Below are 23,951 nucleotides of genomic sequence, written 5' to 3'. Positions count from 1 at the left end.
TGAGCTGCCGGAAATGAGCCAAGGTCAACGCCTGGGATGCTCAGCTCTGCCTGCACCCCGCGAGGCCGTGATACGAAGCCAGGTGCCGTGGCTCCCCAGCAGAGCTGGACGAATGACCTTTTCAGTGGTGGGGCTGGCTCAGGGCTCTCCCTGCAGCCTCCCCTACCTGGGCACAGACACTGTGCCGAAAGGGCCAGGCGAGGCAGACGGCTGTCCTCTCCCCTCCTGTGGCTGATCCGCCTGCAGTACCGAGGTGCGGGTCTCAGACCAGGGGCAGGCTCTGAGAGCAACATCTGCCTGCACACAGCACCGGCAGGTCTCAAATCACACGCTCGATGCAGACTTGAGTTTCCAGAGGCTGGATTACTAAGACGTCGTGGGCCCTGGGCAAGACGACACACCGGTCTGTGGACCCATGTCTTGCTTGGTCAGGCCCAGATGAACTCTGAGGGCACTTCTGGCCCTAAGTCTGAGCCTGTAACTCTCAGACATTTTCCACCCCCACACACGAGTGGCCATTTACTCTGAGATACAAAAGCTAGCTTTTTCTTGAAGAATCGGTGCTGATTAAAAGCATTAACCACAAAAGCCACAAAGGAGAAAACTGCTGTCAGACATAAAAACGCCTACGATTCCGATGACAGATGATCCTGTAGCAGCTTCTGTTGAAAGGGAGACTCGATAAAACACAACATCAAGATTCTCCGGCTCTCAGGCCAGGATGAAAGAGACATGACAAGTCCCAACAGACCTCCTGCAGCCAGATGACACTTCCAGCTCCGCAGAAAAGCGACAAAACCTCTGTTTTGCAGGCGGTGAGAACAGAAGACAGATCAAATTCATGCTGAACAGAAGAGACTTGGGTCGTCTGCTGTCGGACAGCGCAGGACAAAACCACCAGGTCGCCTGAGAGGAGCCGGCAGCTCTGGGCTGGGCCCAGCAAACCCCTGCGCCCCATGGACCTAGTTCTCCACCTGTAACTGAGGGGAGCAGCTGACGTCATCCAGGTAACTTAACCAAAGACAGAACAACGCCTGGACCCCCAATATGAGGCAATTCAGGCAGAAGTGGCAGGCTCCGGCCCAGGTACGGATCCTGGAAGCAGCTCCCCGTGGGAAATTCCAACGCGCCACCCAGGTGAGAACGTGGGGTTGGGGGGTGCCCTTGTACTGAGAGCTGGGGAGCTGCCAACCTCACCTGGAGAGAGGAGCTCGGGTTGCACCGATTTCTGTACTCATCCCTGGGCACCACTCCTGGCCCTGCTGGTTAGCAGTAAATGGCAGGTAATGGACTAACTCTTCCAAACGGTTTGGGCGCCAGCCCTCAGAGAACGCTCTGCACAAAACTTGCCCCTGGGAGGGGTCTCATCCTGGGCTCATGGCCCAGGAGGTGAGGTTGGGAGAGGAGAAAGAGTATCTCCAAGAACACATCCCGTCAGGGGCAGGGCTCAAGCGAGGCCCTGGGGACCCTTGCTCCTTCCTCAGCTCGGGATAACGGGGGCCGCGCCGGGGATGGCCCGCACACGCACTGCATTGACACTACAAAGAAAATCATCCACATCTAGGAAAAAAGACTCGGCTTCAATGCACCAAAATGTCAATACCGCCTCTGTAAGAGATTTTCCTCTTCCCTCAGTATTTCCATATTTTCTCAGTTTTCTTTAATAACTGAACTCCAGACATAAATAAATACACACTCTATTGAACTGAGGCAAGGAAGTACCTTTTCCCTGGCTCAAGAACAATGAAAACGAGCCCACGGAGGACATGGGGCCAACAAGGCTGGCAGCCCCTCCTCTCTCTCTCTGCCTCTGCCCCCTCCTGCCCCGACCTCGAACGCGGGATCCCACGCCTCTCCAGAAGCCACTCCCCCACCCCGATCACCTTCCACACCAATCAGAGAACCCAAGAAGCACCTCGCAGGCTCTCCATCAAGACTCTTAACACTTGAGGAAAATACACGAGCCCAAAGTGGTTTTCTATGGCAGCGTTCTGCACACGGTGAGCAAATCCAGCCCATCCGTAAAAGTAACTACCGGGCCAGGCCTTTCCCCAGGCCCGGAGCACCCGTGGGGCCTGTCTACAGGGAGCAACACACATTTCAACATCCCAGCTTTCCTGGAGAGGAGCCGAGGGTAAGGTGACGAGACACAGAGCACGGGTCCACTGGACTCCTGCGAGGGTAACGCGTCCAAACAGGATTCGGGAATAACGGAATCGAATTTGCAACCCAAGAATGTTGGAGTCAGGGGAGAGTATGGGAGACAGATTTTCCAGGTCAGGGGCTGGCAAACTTTTCCTGCAGAAGATCATAAACATTTCCAGCTTTGCGGCCATATGGTCTTGGTAATGCAAGAGCCACCACAGAGAGCGTGTGAGTGAGTGAGCAAGGCTGTGTGCCTACAGCACATCGTTTGTGCAAGGAACAAAAATAACTTTGGAGACGCTGAAATTTGAATTTGGTGTCATTTTCACATGTCATGAAATATTATTTTTCTTTCAATTTTTTTTCCGCAATCATTTGAAAGTATAAAAACCAGTCTCCGTTTCAGAGTGGTACAAACACAGGCGATCAGGCCCACGGGCTGTAGATTCTAACCCCTGCTCTAGAATTGAGCGCCTGCGCCCTTGATTTTCAGGAAAGGAAACTGGACGTCTCTCCAAGGAGTTACGTCAAAAATGATCACGCCAGATGCCAAAGGTGCCCGGGACCAGCCTTGATCTCTCTGACCTTTGGCTTCCGTCCTCCTGTGCTGGGCCAACTCCGCGCTCCGTGCCCGGGTCTGGGGTAGGGGAGGGGGCAGCAGAGAGGTGGGACAAGCGGAACAGACACCCGCAGATCCCTGCTGCGCTCTGAGGGGCAGCACCCACGGGGGTCTGTGGGGAGGCCCACAAAATGGTGGGCCCCAGAAAGTCACCACGACAAGAGATAGGAGCCCAAGACCAACCCTTTGAAAGCAGACGTTTCAAGGGAAAAGACTTCTGTTTTCTGACGGAATAATTATCACAGTCAGACATAAACCCCCCCCCCCCCCATTAAAACTGCCCAGGCTATTTTGTTCCATGTAATAAAAAAGATCTTAAACACACACTTGCGTGCACGTATGCATGGCTCAGCTGCCCGGAAGCCCCATGTACTAACTTCTTCCCCGGGGGACACACAGCCCCCAGGCCTTGCAACCATCCCTCTTGTGCTGAGTATGTATTCTGGTTGTAACGGAAATCCCCTCCGCCGACCCAGTACCCAGTACGTGTCAGGAGCAGGGAGACAGATACCTGTGTAACCTCTCAGTCTGTGACTTATCCCCAGCCTGCCCCACCAGGCGCGTGGATCTGAGAGCTGACCCTGGACGGCAGGTGTCACTGTCCTGGCCAGAGTGAGAGAGCAGGGGGCCTCACAGAGCCCAGATGATCTGGAGCCCCCAGCAAGTCCAGGGCGAGCCACGCGCAGGTGACACCTATGGCAGAGACAGGCTGAAGAGCCTGGGTTGGCCTGCAAGACCTCTGCTTGGAGTCCGAGCAACCCAGAGGGAAACAGCCAAGGACAAAGCTTCACAAAGGCAACTCAAGACTCCAAAGGGGCAAGACCAGTCCCTGCTTCGATTCAGTAACGGCTAAAACCACCCTCCATGGACACGCATCACAGAGCGTGTGCCCGGCTATTTAAGTGCTTTGCCTCTGTCAGCTCTGCTAAGGGGCACCATTCCTCCCTCTACTCCAGAAACTGAAAGCAACAGAATCTGCACAAATACGTTAGCAAAGGCAGGGGCTTCTGAACAGACACGGTTAGAAAAGCAGCCGAGGCGCTGTCCAGGGAGCCAGGACGTCACCCCACCCCTGCGGCCCATCCCCTCTCCTCAGTGGCCCTCCAGAGCACCGACCACCTCCGACGTGCTGGAGCTATCCTGTTACCCCCCCGTGCCTAACTCCCCTCTAGAACATCCGCCCCCTCAGGGCACGGTCTGGCCCTCACTGCTCTTCCGGCACAAGGCAGTGTCCGTGGATGCTGTGGAATGCGCAGGTGCTCGCCGAGGGCTGTGGGAGAGGCTGGGGGGACGTGACAGCTCTGTTCAGGGACCCGCTGAGCAGCTGTGGGAAAGGGGCAAGTGGGAGCCACAGAGAGTGTGGGAGGGAACAGTGGAGGGGCATGGGAGCAGGCACCTCAATACCGACCCGGTGTGTCCCGAGTCCCCACCCACCGTCAGCACGGAGACCCTGACGCAAGCCGGACCCGAGAGAGCTCCCGTCTGCTTGGAGAGAAAAGGCCCACGCACAAACAAGTGAGGTGGGCACGATAATGATGCCAATGATCCGGCGGCTGAGCCAGAGCATGAGCACCCGACCGGTTTCGAAGGGGTTGCGGCTTCCAGCGGGAGAGACGGCCTCCAGGTGGGAACGGGGATGTCAGCACTTTGCAGAAGGCGAGTCGTCCCCATGCATGGGGCCATGGCATGTGGCAGGAGGTAACTCTGGGCTTCCGAGGGGGGGAGCCAGGGGGCAGCTGGGCACGTGGGCTTGGAGGGCACTAGGGACGGAAGGAGCTGCCGGGGGGCGGGGGGGGGGGGGGGGGGAAGGCCATGCTGGGCGGTCACGAGCCTGGTGTCTGCCAAGCAGCAGGGACAGAGGCAGAAAGGGCCTGGCGTCTGCCAAGAGCAGAGAGAGAAGTGCACGGCCCCGGCGGCCACTGGCTAGAGACAGCGGAGGGCGGAGGGAGTCCTAGTTGCTTTTATGAATCCGGCTGACCCTTGTGACCCAGGACCGAAGACCCGCGGCAGGTCAGAGGAGGAGGGGAAGTGCTCTCGGGGTGGGGAGCCCCGCAGGGCAGGAGGGAGAGGGGGAAAAAATGCACAAACAAATGGTGGGCCATGGGAACGCTGGAGGCCTGGTCCTGAGGGCGCAGCTGCGGTCGTGGGAAGGGCTGGATACAGGAACTACAGGTATTGCTGGGGCGGGAGCCCCCTCCCCAAGGGCTCACATCTAGGAAGACAGGCAAGGAGGCGGCCCAGGGAATTCCGGCACCTCAGCGCCCACCCATCCCACGTGGCCCTAGCCTGCGGGGTCGGGGAAGTCAGGGCCGCCCCCCGGAGGGAGCCTGGAGGGGCCAGCCTGAGCCCACCCCAGCTGTCACGACGGCAGCTAGCTGGGCCGCCGAGGGGCTGCCCCGGGGGCTGGGCCGACCCTGACGTCCAGGACAGCTGTCACAGACAAGGCCAGCAGGAGGCCCACCTGCAGGGCAGCCCCGACTGGCCCGCGATTCAGCCTGGTCCGTAAGTCGCATCTATGTGCTGCTAATGCCATCCAGATGAATCCCCGTTTCATCCGTCCGGCCTTTCCAGACCTTTGTTCTCCTCCCAGTTCATCAAGGGATTAGCCACAGCTGCCCTATAAAGTCCTTCTTGGGGGCCTGGCGGGCGGAACACGGGAGCCCGATTACCTCTTCAAAGGCGCAGCCAGTTTATCACCGTCTAAAGTTCCTTTCTTCCAGCGCCTTCCCTCTGCGTTCAGAGCCAGGCGGTGCGCACAACCAGGCCGCACGGAATCCATTCTCCCCGTCAAAGGCAACTGCGTGAGGCAGGCCCGAGCAGCGCTCAGGCTCCTTAGCATCTGGCCTGGCTGTTCCATTGTCACTGGGCATAATTTCTGGGAAACATTACCACTGCTAGAAGCATGTCCTGTTGCTTCCCTAGCCTGGTTTATACCTCCCCTGACCATCCCTCCCACCTGGAAACCGGAAAGTAAACACAGCCCCTGGCCCTCAGCAGTTCCCCCAGAAGCCCTCAGAAACCTCTGTGACCTCCAGCAGGGGCTTCTGCTCTCAGCTGGTGGCCTGATCCAAAGCTTGGTCCTGAGGGGCGTACCAGAGGAAGAGCTGTTGGGCAGACGTACCAAGGTGGCCCCAGGCACCTGGAACATAGCTGGCACTCACCAGGTGCTCGGCGGCAAACCCCGGGACCCCAGAGTGAGGGCCGAGAGGCCACAGCAGGAACATGGAGGCAAGGCCCCTAGCACACTTGGGCCACCTCCAAAATGTTCACCCCTGTGCTAGAGCCCGAGAAGCCAGCATGACTCGAAAACACCCGTGGCTCGCCTGGGGCGTCTCCCACCAGGGGGAGAAGACACTCCTGAGTTTACATGGAAGATGGTCTCCACGCCTATGCACGTCAGCAGCCCCCGCCCCGGGGCAGGGGAGGAGCGGGTGTCCGGCACAAAACCCACAGCCAGGGTCAGCCCCCGATGTGTGGGAGGTGGCTGCAACAGTCTCTGATGGGGTCGGCATTCTCAAAGTGCGTGCCACCAGAGCCACGGCAGAGAAAGAAAGGGACCCTCGATCATGTAGCTTGAGAACACCTACACGCCTACATTGCCCCAGGCTGCTTGATCAAAGATTCTCAAATCCTTCTAATTCTGTAGCCTGTCTCTTCACACTTTCTGGTGATTAGCTCCAAACAGATAGATTACCTGCTTGTGGTGCGCATTCCCGGTTTGTGGTGCACGTTCCCTTACTCCGGGCCCTCCCTCACCCTCACGCTACCATGACAGACTGTCTTCAGTCCCTCCACTGGTTACCCTTAAAACTGCGCTCCTACCTCTCCCCAGCCTCCCGCCTCCTAACTTCTGTCCCTTCTGCTTAGTGGTTACCACCGAGGATCATGTTCAGATTCCGTCGGGAAGCCTGACACCGTCTTAGGGCTTTGTCTGTGAATTGATTCTAAAGGTGGAAAATCAAAAACCACCCACTTGCCACATGACCTTGAGCAAGGTACCGTCCCCCTGGACCTCAGTTTCTCATCCACGCATGGGGACCATGCCACACACCTCCAAATACTCTTGTGGGACAAACACACGAAAGGTGCTCAACATCACCCATCATCAGGAAAATGCCAATCAAACCCAGGAGACACCACAGCGCCCCCACCAGGATGGCTACAATCATGATAAAGGACACCGAACGTTACAACGGCCGAGGCTGTGCTGAGAGCAGCACACACATACGCTGCTTGTGAGAGCGGGCGCAACGGTGCGGACCACGGACCAGTCTGACGGTTCCTCAGCAAATCACACATAAAATTCCCACACGACACAGCAATTCCACTCCTTGGTAGGTACCCGAGAGAACGAACAACAGGCGCCCAAACAAAAACTTGCACACGGCGCCCTTCACAGAGTTGCTCACAGCAGCCAAAAGGGGGAAACAACCCGAATGTCCATCAACAGACAGGTGGATGACGTGAGGTCCATCCATCCAACCAATGTTATTCTGCCATAAAAATGAAATGCGGACAGGTGCCACCGTGTGGATGAATCCCGAAAACATCATGCTGAGCGAAGAAGCCAGGCATGAAAGGCTGCATACCAGATGACTGCATTCACGTGGAATGTCCCGGAACAGCCAACCCCACGGGGACAGACAGGAGATCCGTAGGTGTCGGGAGCTGGGAGGGGAGACCAGGACTGGCTGCTTAATGGGCACGGCGTCCTGGGTGATGAAAACATTCTGGAACTAGGCAGTAGTGATGGTTGCTGTGGTTCAGCACTGTGAATTTATGAGGGGCCACTGAAAGGCACGCTTTAATTGTAAAAATGGCCATTGTAGATCATGTGTGTTTTACCACAGTAGACGACCCCAGCACCCTGCCATGGGAGTACACGGAGCCATGCCTGTTCCGTGTCCAGCACTGTCAGCTGGACACACGCGTCCCCAGCCCCCCGGCCCACTCCCAGGGGTGGGTGGGGTCCATGGAGACGAAGCCTCCTCAGCAGACCCCACTGGAAACAAGGGTCTTGGCTTCAGGCTCAGAGGCTCCAGAGAAACTCCCTTTAGCAACAAGGTCATTTGTAGGGAATCCGACAGGAAACGGCCACTCTGGCAGAGACTTGTGTGGGAGAAGCACCCACCCAGCCCTGAGTCCCCTTCCCGGTCCTGCTCAGAAGCGTGGCTTGAAACCGTGCAACAGAGACATACGTCGGTATCCTCGCTCCCACCCTCCCCCTCAAGCTGCCTGGTGGGGGCTCCCCACCAAGCCAGGAGAGGAGCGAAGGTGACCCCCCAGGGATGTCAATAAGCAGCGATGTGACCAGAAGCAGAGGAGGAGGATCCCAGAAGTGACCAGAACTGAGGGAGGCGTCCACACCGAGGAGAGGCACAAACGTCGGCGGCTTCCCTGCTACAGGGACAAATTTAACCGTCGTATTGACAGCACCTCCAAAAAATACACCCATGAGCAAAAAGCAGTTTGCCAAAGAACACATGTGGACACCACTTATTAATCACATAGACTCACGCAAAACAAGACGGACATACTGTTCGGGGAGACATCCGTGTAGTAAAAGAAAACGTCTTGGGAACGCGGCACCAAACTCAGAGCAGCGGTCACCTCTGGCTTCAACTACGTTGATAAGATTTTCTGTCTTAAGCTGGGCGGTGGGCACTTGCATGTGATTTTTCATTAAGATTTTGTATTCTGAGGGACGCCTGGGTGGCTCAGTCAATTAAGCGGCCGACTCTTGATTTTGGCTCAGGTCATGATCTCAGGGTCATGAGATCAAGCCCTGCATCGGCCTCTGTGCTCCGCAGGCAGTCTGCTTGGGATTCTCTCTCTCTCCCCTCCCCCTCCCTCTGCCCCAGCCCCCACACCTGCACATGCTCTCTCTTCCTCTCTCTCTCTCAAATAAATACATTTAAAAACAAAGATTTTATATTCTGAAATAGTTTAAGACACACAAAAAGTCACTCAGGGAGCTCCCGTGTGCCCTTCACCCAGCTTCCCCATGACAACATCTTACACAACCACGGTATATCCTATGACGGCTTTCATTCGGCCACACATCTCCTTAAGGCCTCAGAAATGTATCATAATGAACTATTTTTTTCAAGGATCCTATTTGTCCAAATAGCATATAGCACAGGGGCGCCTGGGTGGCTCAGTCGGTTAAGCGTCTGACTCTTGATTTTGGCTCAGGTCATGATCTCAGCATCATGAGATCGAGCACCAGGTCGGGCTCTGTGCTCAGTGTGGAGCCTGCTTGGGATTCTCTCTCTCTCTCCGTCTCCCTCTGACTCTCCCCCCCACCACCCTGCTCGCACGTGCACCGCACACGTATTCTCTCTCTAAAAAAAATAAAATCTTTAAAAAAACAAAAACAAAAACAGCAGAGCACAGGCATCCGTCCGATGCCCGCCTGGTACACGTGATGGGCTCCAGGGCGGCCAGGCCTGGCTTCTGCCTAAAACTCAGGGCTCCAGGCCTGCCGGGCTGTGCCAGGCGGCACAACCTATATTAAACAGCTCCAGGAACCAACGCCCACCGGTGCGGATGACTCACCTCAATTTTGTCCGTCTTGGCGTCTCCCCAGTACAGCTTTCCCTCCTGCAGGTCCAGGGCCAAGCCATTGGGCCAACCGAGGGACGTGTTCACCAGGATGTGCCGCTCCTGCCCATCCAGGTTGGCGCACTCGATTTTGGGGTTTTCCCCCCAGTCTGTCCAGTACATGAGGCTGGAGAAGAAGCACATGTCCTTGACGCTGTCTGTCTCGTCCCTGCTGCACCCCCCAGGGCTGAGGACCATGCCCTCCCCATCCGGCAGGAGGTGCTCAGGCAACGCTAGCTCACTGCACAGGTGAGCACCAAGCCCCCCACACAGGACCAGGGACTCCACGGGAAATGGGGGTGCCCACAGCGTGGGCTTCACGACATGGGGCCCTGGGATTCGAAGCGGGCTGGTAGCCTCCCCTCCCGTCCTGCAGGTGGGCAGACAGCAGACGCCCTGCCAAGAGGCCCGTGGGCTGGAGGGGCCAAGAGCCAGGGAGGAGGCCGAGGTTGGGGGGGGGGGACCTTCTCCAAGCAGCCGAAGGGCTCCTGTGTGCAGAGCACAGGCTCCACGGGCAGACGAGCCAAGAGGCCCAGCTCTCCCAGCAGGCACCGCAAACGGGTCGCCGCAGGTTCTGAGCCTCAGCCGCGGGGAAATGAGACAAGCACCTGACACCCCGGGGGTGCACCGCGGCCGGCAGCCCCTGCAGTGGCCGTGGTTACTGTTGCTGTAGCTCTGCTGGTCCCCACGAGGCACGGCTCCCAGGCCTCCTTCCCGTCCTCCCAGCCCCACTGCAGGCTGTCTCCAGGACACCGCCCACATCCTGCACGGAGGGCCAGAGGCTTCCCTGCAGCCCCAGCTCCACCTGCCAAGAGCTCCAACTGTTCCTCCTCCCTCCTCCCAGTTTCCCATTGTTGGTCGTGAGCCCCCAGGGGGGGCGCTGCTGCCCTCCGGAGCTGCGGAGGTTCTCAGAAAGGCTCCTTCGTCGACCGACAAGCTGTTTTCACAGAATCCTAAAACGGATAGTTGGAGCCACACTGCCGGGTCCAATCCCAACCTCCTGGCTGTGTGACCTTAGGCAAGTCCCTTAACCTCTCTGGGCTTCAGCTTCCTCTACTGTACAACTGCACCCACTTCCCAGGGAGAGAGGAGGAGGCAAAGAGTCACCGTGTGTAGCGTTTAGAAGAGGCCTGGCCCGTATGTAGTAAGTACGTACCATGATCAGCCTAGAAATCACCCTGGTGAACCATTCCATTTTGCAGGTGAGAAGGGTGAGGCCCATGGAAAGAAATGACTCACCCAAGCTCCCCAGGCCCTGTATACGTGTACCTGACAGCCTGTGTCAGAACTTCTCAAAGTCTGGTCCCTGGACCAGCAGCAGCATCACCAGGGAGCTTGCGAGAAATTCAGGTTCTCAGGCCCCACCCCAGACCTCCTGAATCGGAACTCTGGGAAGAGGGCCCAGCCACCCTCGTTTTAACAAGCCCTGCTCTGGGGGATTCTGATGCTGGAGGAAGTTCCAGAACCACTAGTCTCTCTCACCTCTGGGTGGTCTGGCTTACAGCCCCCGCCAGGTGGGAGGTCCGCCCACCCCCAGCCTTACCCCATCACGGGGTGCAGCACGATGGCCCGGGGCTCGTCCAGGTCCTCAGACACCAGGATCTTGCGGGAGGTGCCATTGAGACGGGTCACCTCGATGCGGTCGGTGCCCGTGTCCGTCCAATAGAGGTTACGGGCCACCCAGTCGACCGCGATGCCATCGGGGTCGTTGATCTCGGTGTTGACCAGCGTCTGTGCCCCTGACCCGTCCAGGTACGCCCTGCGGATGGCCCGCACCTCGTCGTCCGTCCAGTAGACATAGCCCTCCAGCGGGTCGTAGTCGATGGCAATGGCGTGCCGGATGTCATCAACTTGCAGCACAATGTCGGTGAAGTCCGGTGTGTCCAGCGAGATCCTCCGCAGGTCCGTCCGCCGGGCCAGCAGCAGCACCTCCTCAGCCCCTGTGGATGCACACGCAGTGGGGTCAGAGGCCTGCAGCAGGACAGCAGACCAGGCCTGTGCTGGGCATGGCAGGGAGGGGCTCAGCCAGCCCCCGGGGTCAGAGCTTCCTCGAGACAACCGGTGACTTTAGGTAACACTGGCCGAGACCCTCCTATGCAGTCACTGGCTCATCCTGGTGAGGGCTCTATGAGGCCGGCACGCGTTGGATCATCATCTTATAGATGAGATCACATAGCCACAGAGAGGTCAAGCAACCAGCTGAAAGCCACACAGCCGCCTGACTTCCACCACTGTGGAAGAGCTGCTTCACACTCAGTCCCCCTTACCCCCTCCCTGCAAGCCCCTCTCCCGGCCACAAACCAGTTCCAAATGCAAGTCCCACACAGGCACTGGGCTCCAGACTGCCACTGTCAAAGACACACTTCTCAAAACCCCCACTGGGCCCCACTTCTACTTGCTCACCCTTCATGGCTCAGCTCAGATGCTACTTCTTCCCTGAGGCCCTACCCACGCCCCGCTCACCCCCCAAGGCAGCTTCATGTCACCTAAGTGCACACATCATTGCCCGGCCTGAGTCCTTCCCACCTGGCCATCTTACTGACAAGGGTGAGCACCTGGGGGGCAGGTGCCCCAGTCTTCCTCTGCCACCCCAGCAGTATTAATATTTTGACTCTATCCTGGACCCTCCCTGCTGCAATTTGTCCGAACTTCCAGGGCAAATAGCACATGGAGCCTCTTGTGCTCCCCAACCCTGGCCTGGACGCCTCAAGGCTGCTGGGGCCAGGACGTGACTCCCTCCGCCAGAGCTGGGTCCTTGTTCACTCATTCGTTCTGGCCCCTTCTGGTCTCAAGGACCCACAGAACCAAGATTAGGTCCAGAGACTGCTTCTGGCACTTTGGGGCCAATTGCCTGGTCCGACTGGAAAGGCCCAGAATGGGGAAGGACCCACCTCAAGTTATGCAGCAACGCAGGATGGGGACAGGGGCAGAACCAGCTGGGCACATCCATCAAACTCAGGCCCCCAGGCCCAGGCCTCTGCAGCCAGCTGCCTGGTCAAGCTACAGCTCTCAAACAGCAGACTCTCTCCTGCATCCGGTGCCAACTTCTTGCCACCATGGCAGAGCCCTCGGAGCCCGGTGCCTTGCAGAGTCCACCTGGGGTCCCCTGCCTGGCATTTCAAGTAAGGGTGGGGACCCGGATCCTCACCGTCCTGCTCCAAGGCCCAGAGCTCATAATCCAATTCCTCCCCTAGAGGGCGCACACGCGACAGCAACGGCTTTATGAGCCCAGGGCCGGGAAACCGAGGCAGGCAGCGCTCACAACGTACCCCAAGTGCCTGACTGCTCTGGAAACCCCCGACACCCAAATTCAGATTTGGTCCTGATTTGGGGTGTTGGAAGGAGGGGAGGGGAATTCTGAATTTTAATAAATTGTCTTCCTCTGGGCTCCATTCCCAAAATGTTCTGTTGACATCTGACCTCTCCTTCAAGGCCCAGGTCACACACCTCCTCCTCCTCCTCCCTTTCCTGCCACCCTTACCCCAGTGGATGGGCTGACCACACACACACACACACACACACACACACACACACACACACACACACACACACACACACACACACACACACACACACACACACACACACACACACACACACACACACACACACACACACACACACACACACACACACACACCCACACACACACCCCTGCAAGGGCACCACACTTAATGGTTCACTGGGATTCTGGCACATGCCTCCTTGGCTCCCTGCAGACCCAGAGCCACACCCAGAGCAGAGGCACATCCTAAGACAAGCAGGGAGAACACAGGGCAGAATTCTCTGTGTGACTCTGGACAGGTCCTCCCCCTCTGGGCTCTGGTCTTCCCATTTATAGTGAAGAATCGGCCCAACCTGATGGTGTCTGAATTTCTGTCTAGCTCTGACATCAAGGGAACCATAAACCAGACTCCATGAAGGGCTCTGGCTTTATCTGCCACCAGGGAGGGATGTGGGAAGCCCCCCCAGGGCACGGCCGGGAAGAGCCCTAAGAGGGCGTCTATAGAACTGTCCAAAGAGGCTGCCGGGCTCCCAAGCGGAGGCCGGGGCTGCTCACTGTGCAAGGCGGAAAGGTGGGTGTCAAACCCCACTTGACTTCAAGCAGCACTTCCTCCCCAGAGAAAACACTGGTCCCCAGGGAAACCAATGCTCTGTCCCAAAACACATTTTTTTTTAAGGTTTTTATTTATTTATTTGAGAAGAGGGAGAGCGAGCATGAGCGGGGGGAGGGGCAGTGGGAGAGGGAATGAGAACCGCAAGCTGAGTCCCTGCTGAGCGCGGAGCCTGACTCGGGGCTTAACCTCAGGACTCTGAGATCACGACCTGAGCCAAAATCAAGAGTCAGACGCCTAACCGACTGAGCCACCCAGGTGCCCCGCAGAACACATTTAGAGCCTGCTTCACCCATCCCTGTTGCTATGGTTCTCCAGACACAATCACCTAAAACAGTGTGATCCTCACACCAATCCAAGAGGTATGATTATGCCCCATTTTACTGATGAGGAACCTGACGCTCAGAGAGGTTAAGCTCCCTGACCCAGGGCACACAGGAGCAAGTGGAAAAATAAGGTCCCACAAACACCTGAATCTCGGAAGATGGCACACACAGGAAGCCCGATGTTGACGGGCCGCCCAGCTGGCTTGGTCACCCCACCAGTTATCTCTGCAGGCAGCTACTTTAGTCCAGGCCCTGGACCAGGAACTGGGGATGGGGGTGGGCAAAACAGACACAGGATCCCCCACCCCCGGTGCTCCTGGGACCACAGGGCAGAGCCCTTTAGGGAGGAAGACTATCAGTGAATGGGGACTAGGGAGGAGAGCTGGGGTTACAGGTGGGCCTGCTAAGGGGGCCAGCTGAGATGGGGAGTCTGGCCTCTGGCTCCAAGAACCTCAGAATCATGTGGCTGTGACCATGTACCGGATTCCAGCAGAGTGTCCCCAAGGGGCACAGAGCCATCAGGGGTGAAGTGTGCCCAGCCCCAGCCTTCCATTAACCAGGTCAATACAAAGCCGCCAGCACACCCCACCGCCAGGGAACCCCATTGTCAGCATCCCTTAGAATTAAGTCTCTGTGGCTGAGGCAGTAATTAAGTGCCAGGATAAATCTGTAGGTGATAATTGACTCCAAGGAGGGGGGTGTGACTCCCCTTGGGCTGCAGAGCCTTTGAAGTTTTTATTTGAGCTTTGCCTAGAAGACGGGGACATGCAGGCGAGAGTCACAGCCCAGCCTGTTGCCTGAAGCACAGAGGGGGTGGAGCACTCTGTCCAGGACCAGGCCGGCGGGCAGGGTGGGGGGGCAGCTGCGGAGACAGAACCCCCAGCCGCTCGCTCACAGAGGCTGCTACTCACAGGTGACCTCCAAGGCTGTCAGCAGCGAGGTCTGAGCGGCAGCCCCGGCCTCCGGCCACCTGGGTGGGTATAGGGCACTGTGCCAGGGCCAAGAGGAGGAGAGGCCACCCCCCTCCCTGGGACCAGACACAGATCCTGGGTAGGAGTTTGTTTAAACACTAGGGAAGTAAATTGTTTAGAAACTAACAGTTTGGCCAAATGGTTTTCTTTGGGGTTGTTTAAACAAATAGCCTGCCCCACAGTGCTGCCAAGGAAAGTGAAACCTTCCCCTCGCTGGCTGGGCAGCCGTCCCCGGAGCCTCCTTCGGGCGGACTCCTGACCTCCCCCTTCCTCACTGCATGCACACACGCAGGAAAGAAGGGTAGCGCCCCTGTCCTGGGGCCAAGTGCGGGGCACTGACCACAGGCCAGGGCACAGCCTTCCTGGCAGCCGGCGTTCTCCAAACAAAAAAGCCGACCTGAGGGATGGCCCAATGTCACGGGAACGTCAAGTTCAACACCATCCCTCTCTGCCAACATCCCTCCGGACCAAGCTGCCTTCCATCCCAGGGCACCGTCCTGTGGGTCACACGGACCCAGCCAGGAAAAGGCTGCCGTAACACATCAGCACAAACGGGGAGGCTCATAACAGTGGGAACGGACTCCTTCACGGTTCTGGAGGCCAGAAGGAAAAACGCCAGGGGCTGGCAGGCCCAAGCTCCCTCTGAAGGCTCTGGGGGAGACGTCCTTGCCTCTTTCAGCTTCTGGTGGTTACCAGCAATCCCTGGATATTCCTTGGCTTGTGGTTTCACCACTCCAACCTCTGCCTCTGCCTTCATACAGCCTCCTCCCCCGCACCTTTGTGTCTCAATTTCCCTCTTATAAAGGTCAATAGTCATTGGATTCAGGGCCCACCCTACTCCAGTATGACCTCATCTTAACTTGGTTACACCTGCAAACACCCTGTTTCCAAGTTAGGTCACATTCACATTCCGGGGACTCAACGTGTCTTCTTGGGGGACACAATGCAACCCACAAGAGGTGGGGAGCAGAGGTGAGAGGAGATGTTCCGTGGAAGGAGAGGCAGGTCCAAGGGGCGGGGGGGTGGGGGTGGGGGGCTCCAGAGCGCGCCGGGCCATTGCTGCCACTGGGATGGATGGGAATGGAGCTAGCCCATGGACACCATGCACTCCGGACGCCGGGACAGCGCTGAGCCCACCACCGCCTACAAGGAAGCCTCGTGCAAACAGCATGCTGTGCATGCAGCAGGAGCCCAGCCACAAGACAAACAAAAGCCTCCCTGGAACAAAATCTGCTCCCACAGATGAACCAAAGCTTCCTTTCCTGGCAGGAAACACACGCAAACGTCCACAGCGGCTATCTTGGGACCATTCTCGGTCTTCCTTCTGGTCTCCAGCGGGGGTCTGCACACGTCTTCTGTAAAGGACCAGCCGTCAGCATGCTAGGCTCTGCAGGCCATGACCCCGACTGTCGCCGGCGGCCAGCTCGGCGTCCCAGCGCGAAAGCTGTGGCAGACGGCACAGAAGCAGGGGGATGCGAGCCAGACGTCACGCAGGGACACCAAAATTCGCATTTCCTCTCCTTTTCCTGTGTCACAAAACATCCTTCTTGTGAGTCTCTTTTCAACCGTGCAAAAACGTCCCAACCTTTCAGAGCTCCAAGGCTGCAGAGAAACAGGCCTCGAGCCTCGTGGCCCAGGGGCTGAGCGAGGTTTGCGGCCCCTCGGCTGACACGCGCGTGTATACCTTTCACAACATGAGACGGCCCATCCTAGTCACGGTGGAAACCGTGTCGGGAGGGAGGGCAGATACCCAGGAACTCTCAGGACCCTCCACTCGATTTTCCTGTAAGCCTGAAACTGCCGTGCAAGGTAAAGTCTGTCGTTTTTTAAGTTCACTGGACGGCATCGAAGTCAAGAAGGAAACCACCCAGACCCCAGCAACAAACAGGAGTGACGAGTAACCTGAGGAAGGTGCTGGAGGTGGAAAGTGCCGGTCACTCGGCGTGGCTGCGGCAGGCCCCCGCCTCCCAGAGGACGGAGCCCAGCACGCGCTTCCTGGACGGCAGTGTGGCTTGGGGACCCTCTGACCCGGCAATTTCCCCTCGGCAAGCCCAGACCAAAGCAGCCGCTAGACATGCACGCGGGTTCCTGGCTGCCCAGGATCACCATGGCCTCGCGATCACTGCAAAACCCAAACCCGCGGGAAAGGGCCTGCAGGCAATGTCAATATCCCACAACACAAGAACAGCAAATAAACGAAGGGCCCGCGAAAGCACCGGGCTCTGGAGCAGGGCTGGGGAAGGAAATGCCCGCCGAGCGGTGGAGGAGGTCAGGGCGCGACGGGGCCATGCTATGAAGACATCGTGCAAACCCAGACCTGAACGCAAGCAGAGGGACAGAGGAGCAAGAAACAGCCAAAGGTTAGCAGCGGTCCTCTCTGGGTGGTTTTTATTTTCTGTTATTTTGGGTGATGTGTTCCTTTCAAGGGTGATCACAAATGTAACTTTTCAACAAGAAAACATCAAGACTTTGCCCCGGCTTATGCGGAGAGGCCTTGTGGTTCTCGCGGTGGTGGGGAGGGCTTGGCTCCGGGGACAAGGCTTTCTCACTTGTCCCAGCAGCGGGAACGGAGCGGCCACGCGGGGTTGACCTATTTGGCCTCCAGGTTCTGAGCTGAGGGGGAGGGAAGAACCACAGGAGGAGGGACGGGGCAGAAGGATCCACAGCCCCTGGACAGCCCTGGAGGAGAGCCCCCTGCCAGGTGCTCCAGCGTGGAGACCTGGAAGATCCTGTTGGTTAATCCCCTCTGCACCCCAACACGGGAAAGGATTTTTCACGATGAGTAAAACCACACGTCCCAGGATGTGGACCAACCAAATCAACACAGATGAAAAGAGGCAGCGCCCCCAAGCCCTGCGCCCCCCCACCCGCTCACCCAGCATCAGGGCCTGGCCTTCCCAGTTGGCAGAGTGTACATCACAACTGTCCCCACTGAACCAAAGACATCTCCGAGAAAGGACGGATCCCCATCAAGAGGCTTACACCACGCCCCCAGGGCGGCTCCTACCAGCTTCTTTTCGTCAAGCGGAGCCTCCCGCCTCCCTTCGGCCCCGACCCCCCTCACCGCCCCCACCCCTGGCTTCATATGGGCAGAGCCGGGTGCCAGCGCAGGCCGCCCTCCACACTACCGTTCTAAGGCCATAAACAGCTTCACAGCTGGTAGGCAGCCAACTTATTTTTGTTTTTTAGCAATTGATTAAGTTTCTCCACGGCCCCCTGGGGTAAGCTGTTGGACAGGCGCTGAGACCACAGCCCGGCGCCCTGGCCCAGGAGACCGTGCCGAGTGACCACAGCGGAAGTGGCCGGGCCAGGCACTGGCTCCACTGGAAACCTGAGGCCCGAGCAGCTGTCTGCACGACCCACCCCGGGCCCTCATACAAGCGTGTGGGAGGCTGTCACCTCGGCCCCAGGGTCCAGGCCTCTGTCTGCACAGCAGTAAAATGGGAGAGTCACTCCTCTGCCTTGAGGCCTGGGGCGGCCAGGGCAGCAAGGTCGGTGCCTGCCTCGTGACTCCCTTGCTCTCCTATTGCCAGGAGTCAGCCCCTCACGTGGTCCTCTGCCACCTGCCCTTCCCCCTCCCCTCAGGGGCTGCTCACCACACAGGCCGTACAGCCAAAAGCCACACCCACCCGCGGCCCCCATTTCCTCACTGAGTGGCCGGGAGTGAGCAACTTGACCTCTGTCTCCTCACAGCGAGGCTGGGTGGTCCCGTGACAAAGTCAATGAGCCTCTGAGCCCAAGGCCACAGCCCCAGCACAAGTCCCACTCCTGGTGGCACCAAGCATGCCCCGGGGACCCACCTCAGGCCACGTTCTCTTTGAACGAGCAGCAGAGACATGGCCTGGAGGCTCATGACCCAGGCCAGAGGGTCTTGAGAGAGAGAGACACTTGTGAACAAAGTGCAGTTGGTTGGACCAATTAAAGGTGGGCGACCCCTGGTCACCTGAAACACAAGAACATGGGGTTGGACGATATAATACAGTCGGGGACTCACATGATGGAAAAGGCCCGGTCCAACCTCTCTGGGCATATGGCTCAGCTCTTTAAAAAAAACCACACGGGGCGCCTGAGTGGCTCAGTCGTTAAGCGTCTGCCTTCGGCTCAGGTCATGATCCCAGGGTCCTGGGATCGAGCCCCGCATCGGGCTCCCTGCTCTGCGGGAAGCCTGCTTCGCCCTCTCCCACTCCCCCTGCTGTGTTCCTGATCTCGCTGTGTGTCTCTGTCAAATAAATAAATAAATAAAATCTTAACACACACACACACACACACACACACACGAGGGCACCTGGGTGGCTCATTCGGTTAAGCAAGCGTCTGCTTCAGCTCAGGTCATGATCCCAGGGTCCTGGGATCGAGCCCCACATTGGGCTCCCCACTCAGCGGGGAGTCTGATTCTCCCCCTCACCCTTGCTCATGCTCCCTTTCTCACGCTCTCTCTCAAATAAATAAAATTTTAAAAAACAAAAAACAAAAAAAAGCACAGAGTGCCTTCCCGAGCCCAGGCATACTGCAGGTGTCCATGTACAGCAGCAATCCTTCCTGCCCTGTGGCTCCTGGAGGTGGTGGCGGCCACGCCACCCACCCCCCCAACCCCCGCGCCACAGCACATAAAAGCTCCCCGGGGCCCCAGCAACACGGGGCAAGGCTGGGTCCAAATCCCACCTCTATCCCTTCCTCTGGGGCCTTGAGCAAGCTCTGACTGCCCAAACCTCCGAAGCAGGCTGGCCCCAGCCCTCTGACCAGTGATACAGCGCTCAGAAGCGTGCCTGCCCGGCAGCCCAGGGCAGGATTATTACTGCTACTGTCCACCCCACCCTGGCAGCGAGGCCAGAACCAAGGAAGGAGGTTGGTGGGGACGGGCCGTGTGGTTCAACCTAACTCAAGTGCACTGCACTTTACAGGCCTTCTTGTTTTCTTTTTTTAAAGTAGACTCCACGCCCAGCATGGGGCCCAACGTGGGGCTTGAACTCACAACCCTGAGATCAAGACCTGAGGTCAAGAGTCGGGCGTTTAACCAACAGAGCCAGCCAGGCGCCCCCGCACCTTACAGTTCATAAGGCGCTTTAGGAAACGTGAGCTTGTTTGATACTCACTCCCAGGTCAACGAGACACGAAGATCCTGCATTTCATCAGGTCACAACCACATCGTGCAGGGCGAAGGCCAAACTCAAATGCCCTGATTCTCCCCCTAACCTGGGGTGGCAGGGAGAGGACAAGGGTGCAGTCAGGCCCCAGGATGACCAAAAAACCTCAGCGCTTGCCAGGGCAAAGGCTCTTGAAGGCGCCTAATCAACTTTCCTGGGCCCGACGCTGGTCCCGCGGGAAGCCAGGATCCCTCCCGTGCCGTGGATGTGGGAGCACATCATAACACACCTAACACATCTCCCAGAGGGGCCGGGGCCGTCTGAATGGAGGCCTGTGGGAATGTGAGGCGAGAAGCCACAGGGAAGGGTGCTCCCGGCAATGGGCACAGCACAGGCAAAGGCAAAAAGGTGGGTGGGAAAGGAGCAAACCATCCATTTTAGTTGGAATAGGAGGCCAGGGATGAAAAAGAGCCTCCTGGCCTCCTGGCCTCGGTCTGAGGACAAGTCAGAGGCCCCGGCGTCAGCCCAGCACGCATGGGCAATCAGCTCACCCCAGGGCCCTGGGAATTGGGAAGGGCAGACGCACCAGGGCACGGTCCGTGGAACCAAGACAGAGGACCTGCAGCCATCCCCAAAGCCAGAGCCGGCAGGAGGGGCACATGGTGGGCAGGGCTGGGGCAGGTGAGGCCTTTCTCTAGCCGCCTGGGGGCTTCACCAGGGCCTGGACCTCAAGCCCAGAACCTGACTCCACAGACGAAAGAAGTTGCCTGCGCTCTGGGGCCGGGCTGGAGCTAGACTCGCGTGGCACCAGCAAGGGGGACACTGGACGGGCTGGGGGTGGGGGACGGGGCCAGCACGGGGAGTGACGGCAGCGTCGCTCTCCACCGGCGGACCCGGGGCACCCCGGAGGCCCCACCCGGTCTCATTGCCCGGCCCTAGGATGACAGTTTTCTCTAAGAATATGGCATACTCCCCTCTTCTCTTTTATTAGATTTAGAAGTTAGTCTTCAGGCTCAGACACAAAAGAGCACATGCTGTGTGGTTCCGTTTCTGGGACGCTCCAGAACAGGCAAAACTAACCCGTGGTGTTGGAAGTCAGGACGGGGCTGCCCAGCGGGGTGGGCAGGGGGGCTGCAGGGGGCACCCGGGAATTTTCTGGGTGCTGGAAATGTTCTGTATCCGGACGGGGGTGGTGGAGAGGTAGATGTATCCAACTGTCAAAGCTAATCACAGCAGACGCTCAGACTCTGTGTGTTTTACTGTCTGCAAGCTATACCTTCATTCCCCCCCGGCCAAAAAAAAAAAAAAGTCAGTGCTTGGACTTGTGACACCATTTCCTGGGACTGTGCAATCTGATTTTCTTGCTATTACAAATTCACGGTCCATGGCTGAGAACAGCAGCTGCCTTCTGGTTGCAGAGTCAACGCCAGTCACGGCCCGGGCGGCGGAGGCCTCGGCCACAAGGGCCTCCTTTCTTTTCCCTTTGACCTACTTCCCCGGTAAGTGACAAGACAGTCAGACTGGAAACAAACGCGCCCCTTATTCCTCGGCCCTGAGCCTCGGCTAATCCACCCAGAAAGACGGATGAACGTGAGGGGCTTCTAGACACGGCCCCAGTTGTCAGTCTGGCCGTCACACCCGTCAGTGACGCCCTCTGTCCGCCCCCGCCGGCCCCCCCACCTCGGCCCACCATAGCCCCTCGACCTTTTGTTTCCTGTCCCCGCGAACACCTGTTCACACCACTTCTTGGCGAGGTGCAGCAGGTGGACCCGTAAACCATGAAGCCCGAGCCGCCCATCCGCCCGCCCCACCACGGTGGAGGGCACAAAAGAGGGTGGCAGCCTGGCCCCACTGCCCCGGACACAGCCCCAGCGAGTGACCTGCCCAGCTCGTTCGGGCCCTGAGCAGGGACACACATTGTCCAGAAAGCCCCCAGTGGTGAGGAATGCACGGGGACGAATGTCACAACAGGGGCACGTTCCACAAGGAGCCACCGTGGGAGCTGGAGCAAGGAGAGCACCAGGCTTCCTGGTGGTGGGAGCTCCCAAATAAGGCCCCGCTACTGCTGTTTTTAGCCCATCCCACATAATTGGAAAAACATGGGGAAAACCAAAGCCAGCTGGGCGCCTCCGTGGGCCAGGCTGCCGGGGAGGGGTGCGGGAGGCTGGCGCTGGCGGACGCACGGTGCGTGGGATCGCAGCCTGGCCCAGGCATCCTCTCCCACTGGCTCGCGAGACAAGAGTCACTCAGGCCCCCTGGGTCTCACCAAGCCCCCTCGCCGGCCCCCTGCCGAGCTGCGGCCTAGGAGGGGGCCACTTGCTCTGACATCCTTCCTAGTCTCAGAGCCTACAGGACCCCCACGGGGGCCACGTCGGGAGGGACTGGGGGACCGGAGACACTGCACCCTGCAGCGAGTGGGTGTCACCCCACCCACACACGGGACACAAGACACTGTTGATCCAAGGCAAGGGAGTCCGAGTCTCCCGTCCTGTCTGTGCGGCCCCCACCCAGGCACTGTGGGAAGCAGCCTCTCATCTGACCCACCAGCTGCACGGAGCAGAGTCATCCTGCTCTCCCCATTTCACAGGTGAGAAGGCCACACCCCGCCCCGTGTCATCCTCTGCTTCCAGGGGGCAGTCTGCAGGCCCTGGGCTGTCACAGCCCCATTCACGGGGGTCTGAGCATCACTGCCACCTAAGCCCCTTCCTTGGGGCAAGGCACCAACTCCCTGCACAGGGCTGGCTTTCATTTGCTCAAAAGCAGGGAAAAATAGGACTCATGCATATCACGAAAATTTCTTCCGATTCAACTCCACAGCATAAATGGTCAGACGCTCAGAGTGAAAGCCCCAGGAATCCGCAAGTCATGCCTCAGGCCGTGGCTTCGGGTCCTGAGATGTTTCCAGCAGTGCGGAGGGTTCCCCAACTGCAACACATCAGCCTGCCTTGGGCGCGTGTCAAGCGCAGACTCAGCCCTCTGCCTCCCACGCCCGTCCCTTGTCCTGGAGACTCTGATTTGCTAGGGCTGGGCGACCTGGATGTGACGTCAGGGCCTGAGTAATTCTGACACATCCAGACCCCTGCCTCGGACCCCAATCTTGCCCAGCCCCATGCTGGCCTTCATCCCTGGAAAGCGAGCCACGTGCCCAGTGCACTCAGGACACACACGTCACTCTTCCACCCGTTTCCCATTGGCAGTGTCGAGGAGGGCTCCCGCACCCACCCCACGCCCCCTCGAGCCTCCTCTCGCCACCACCCAGCCTCATCATCTACTTCTGATTCCAAACGTTCAGGGAAGAATTGCTCTTCTGGCATCCAATCAGAGTGCCTGCCTGGCTCCAAGTTCAAGTTCAAATTTAAGCACACTCCTACTTGTTGGGCAGCCAGGCCTTCCTCCCAAGAATCAGGTACTGTTATCATCTCTTTTTACAGGTGAAGTGACTGAAAGCACAGAGAGGCTGAGTTATTTTCCCAAGATCACACAGCCGGGATGTGAGTGCCGGTATCATAGAATGATAAGCGGACATACAAAGCCATCACATGACAGGAAATTGCTTTAAATTCTGGGTCTCCCTGAGACTGAATTTCCTCACCACCCCAAAAGCCTCTGGCAGACTCTCAACTACAGACCAAAGCCACGATCGATACCGCGAATGTCGCCTCTGACGCCTCCCCTTTCAGAAGAGCGGAAGTTGGGACGCTCCATTTCTCCTTCCCAAAAGCCTTTCCTCTAGACCAGGACCTCCTGACCCTCAGCGTGCGGCCTCAGTTTTCACCCCCGGGGGCACTGGACCTCACCGATTCCATGGCCCAGACGAGATCTTCCTGTGCCGGCCCTGCATCCCACCCTCCCACCGGCTGCCAGCAAGCCTCTCCCGAGCGCCAGCGGTATCCACGCGTGCTGCTCAGTTCCGGCCAGCGAGGGGCCCTGCACCGGGTGCCCGCACGCTGGGACCTCCGAGCTCCACTCTGGGCAGAGGCAACCAGCAGGATTCAGGGTCTGCTTTCTCCATCTTACCCTCGTGCTGCCAGTTGCTATCTCCAGGCCGCGTTCACAATTGCCTGCACAACGTCAGCGGTCAAAATCCA

General features: G+C 58.3%; 1 protein-coding gene across 3 annotated transcripts in view; it reads right to left on the bottom strand.

Moving 5' to 3' along the window:
• Positions 1 to 23,951, bottom strand: part of LRP5 (LDL receptor related protein 5) — a 101,987-nt gene that overhangs the window by 33,564 nt on the left and 44,472 nt on the right. For all 3 annotated transcript variants that reach the window (XM_027580149.1, XM_027580150.1, XM_027580151.1), the window contains 2 exons: positions 10,911 to 11,307; positions 9,323 to 9,494 (listed from right to left, as the gene is read on the bottom strand). In XM_027580149.1, coding sequence (XP_027435950.1) covers positions 9,323 to 9,494; positions 10,911 to 11,307 — 569 coding nt within the window. The remainder of the gene's footprint in view (positions 1 to 9,322; positions 9,495 to 10,910; positions 11,308 to 23,951) is intronic.

Source organism: Zalophus californianus, chromosome 11 (genome assembly GCF_009762305.2).
Source record: "Zalophus californianus isolate mZalCal1 chromosome 11, mZalCal1.pri.v2, whole genome shotgun sequence".
Taxonomy (NCBI): domain Eukaryota; kingdom Metazoa; phylum Chordata; class Mammalia; order Carnivora; family Otariidae; genus Zalophus; species Zalophus californianus.
This window is presented reverse-complemented; position numbering and strand designations above follow the sequence as displayed.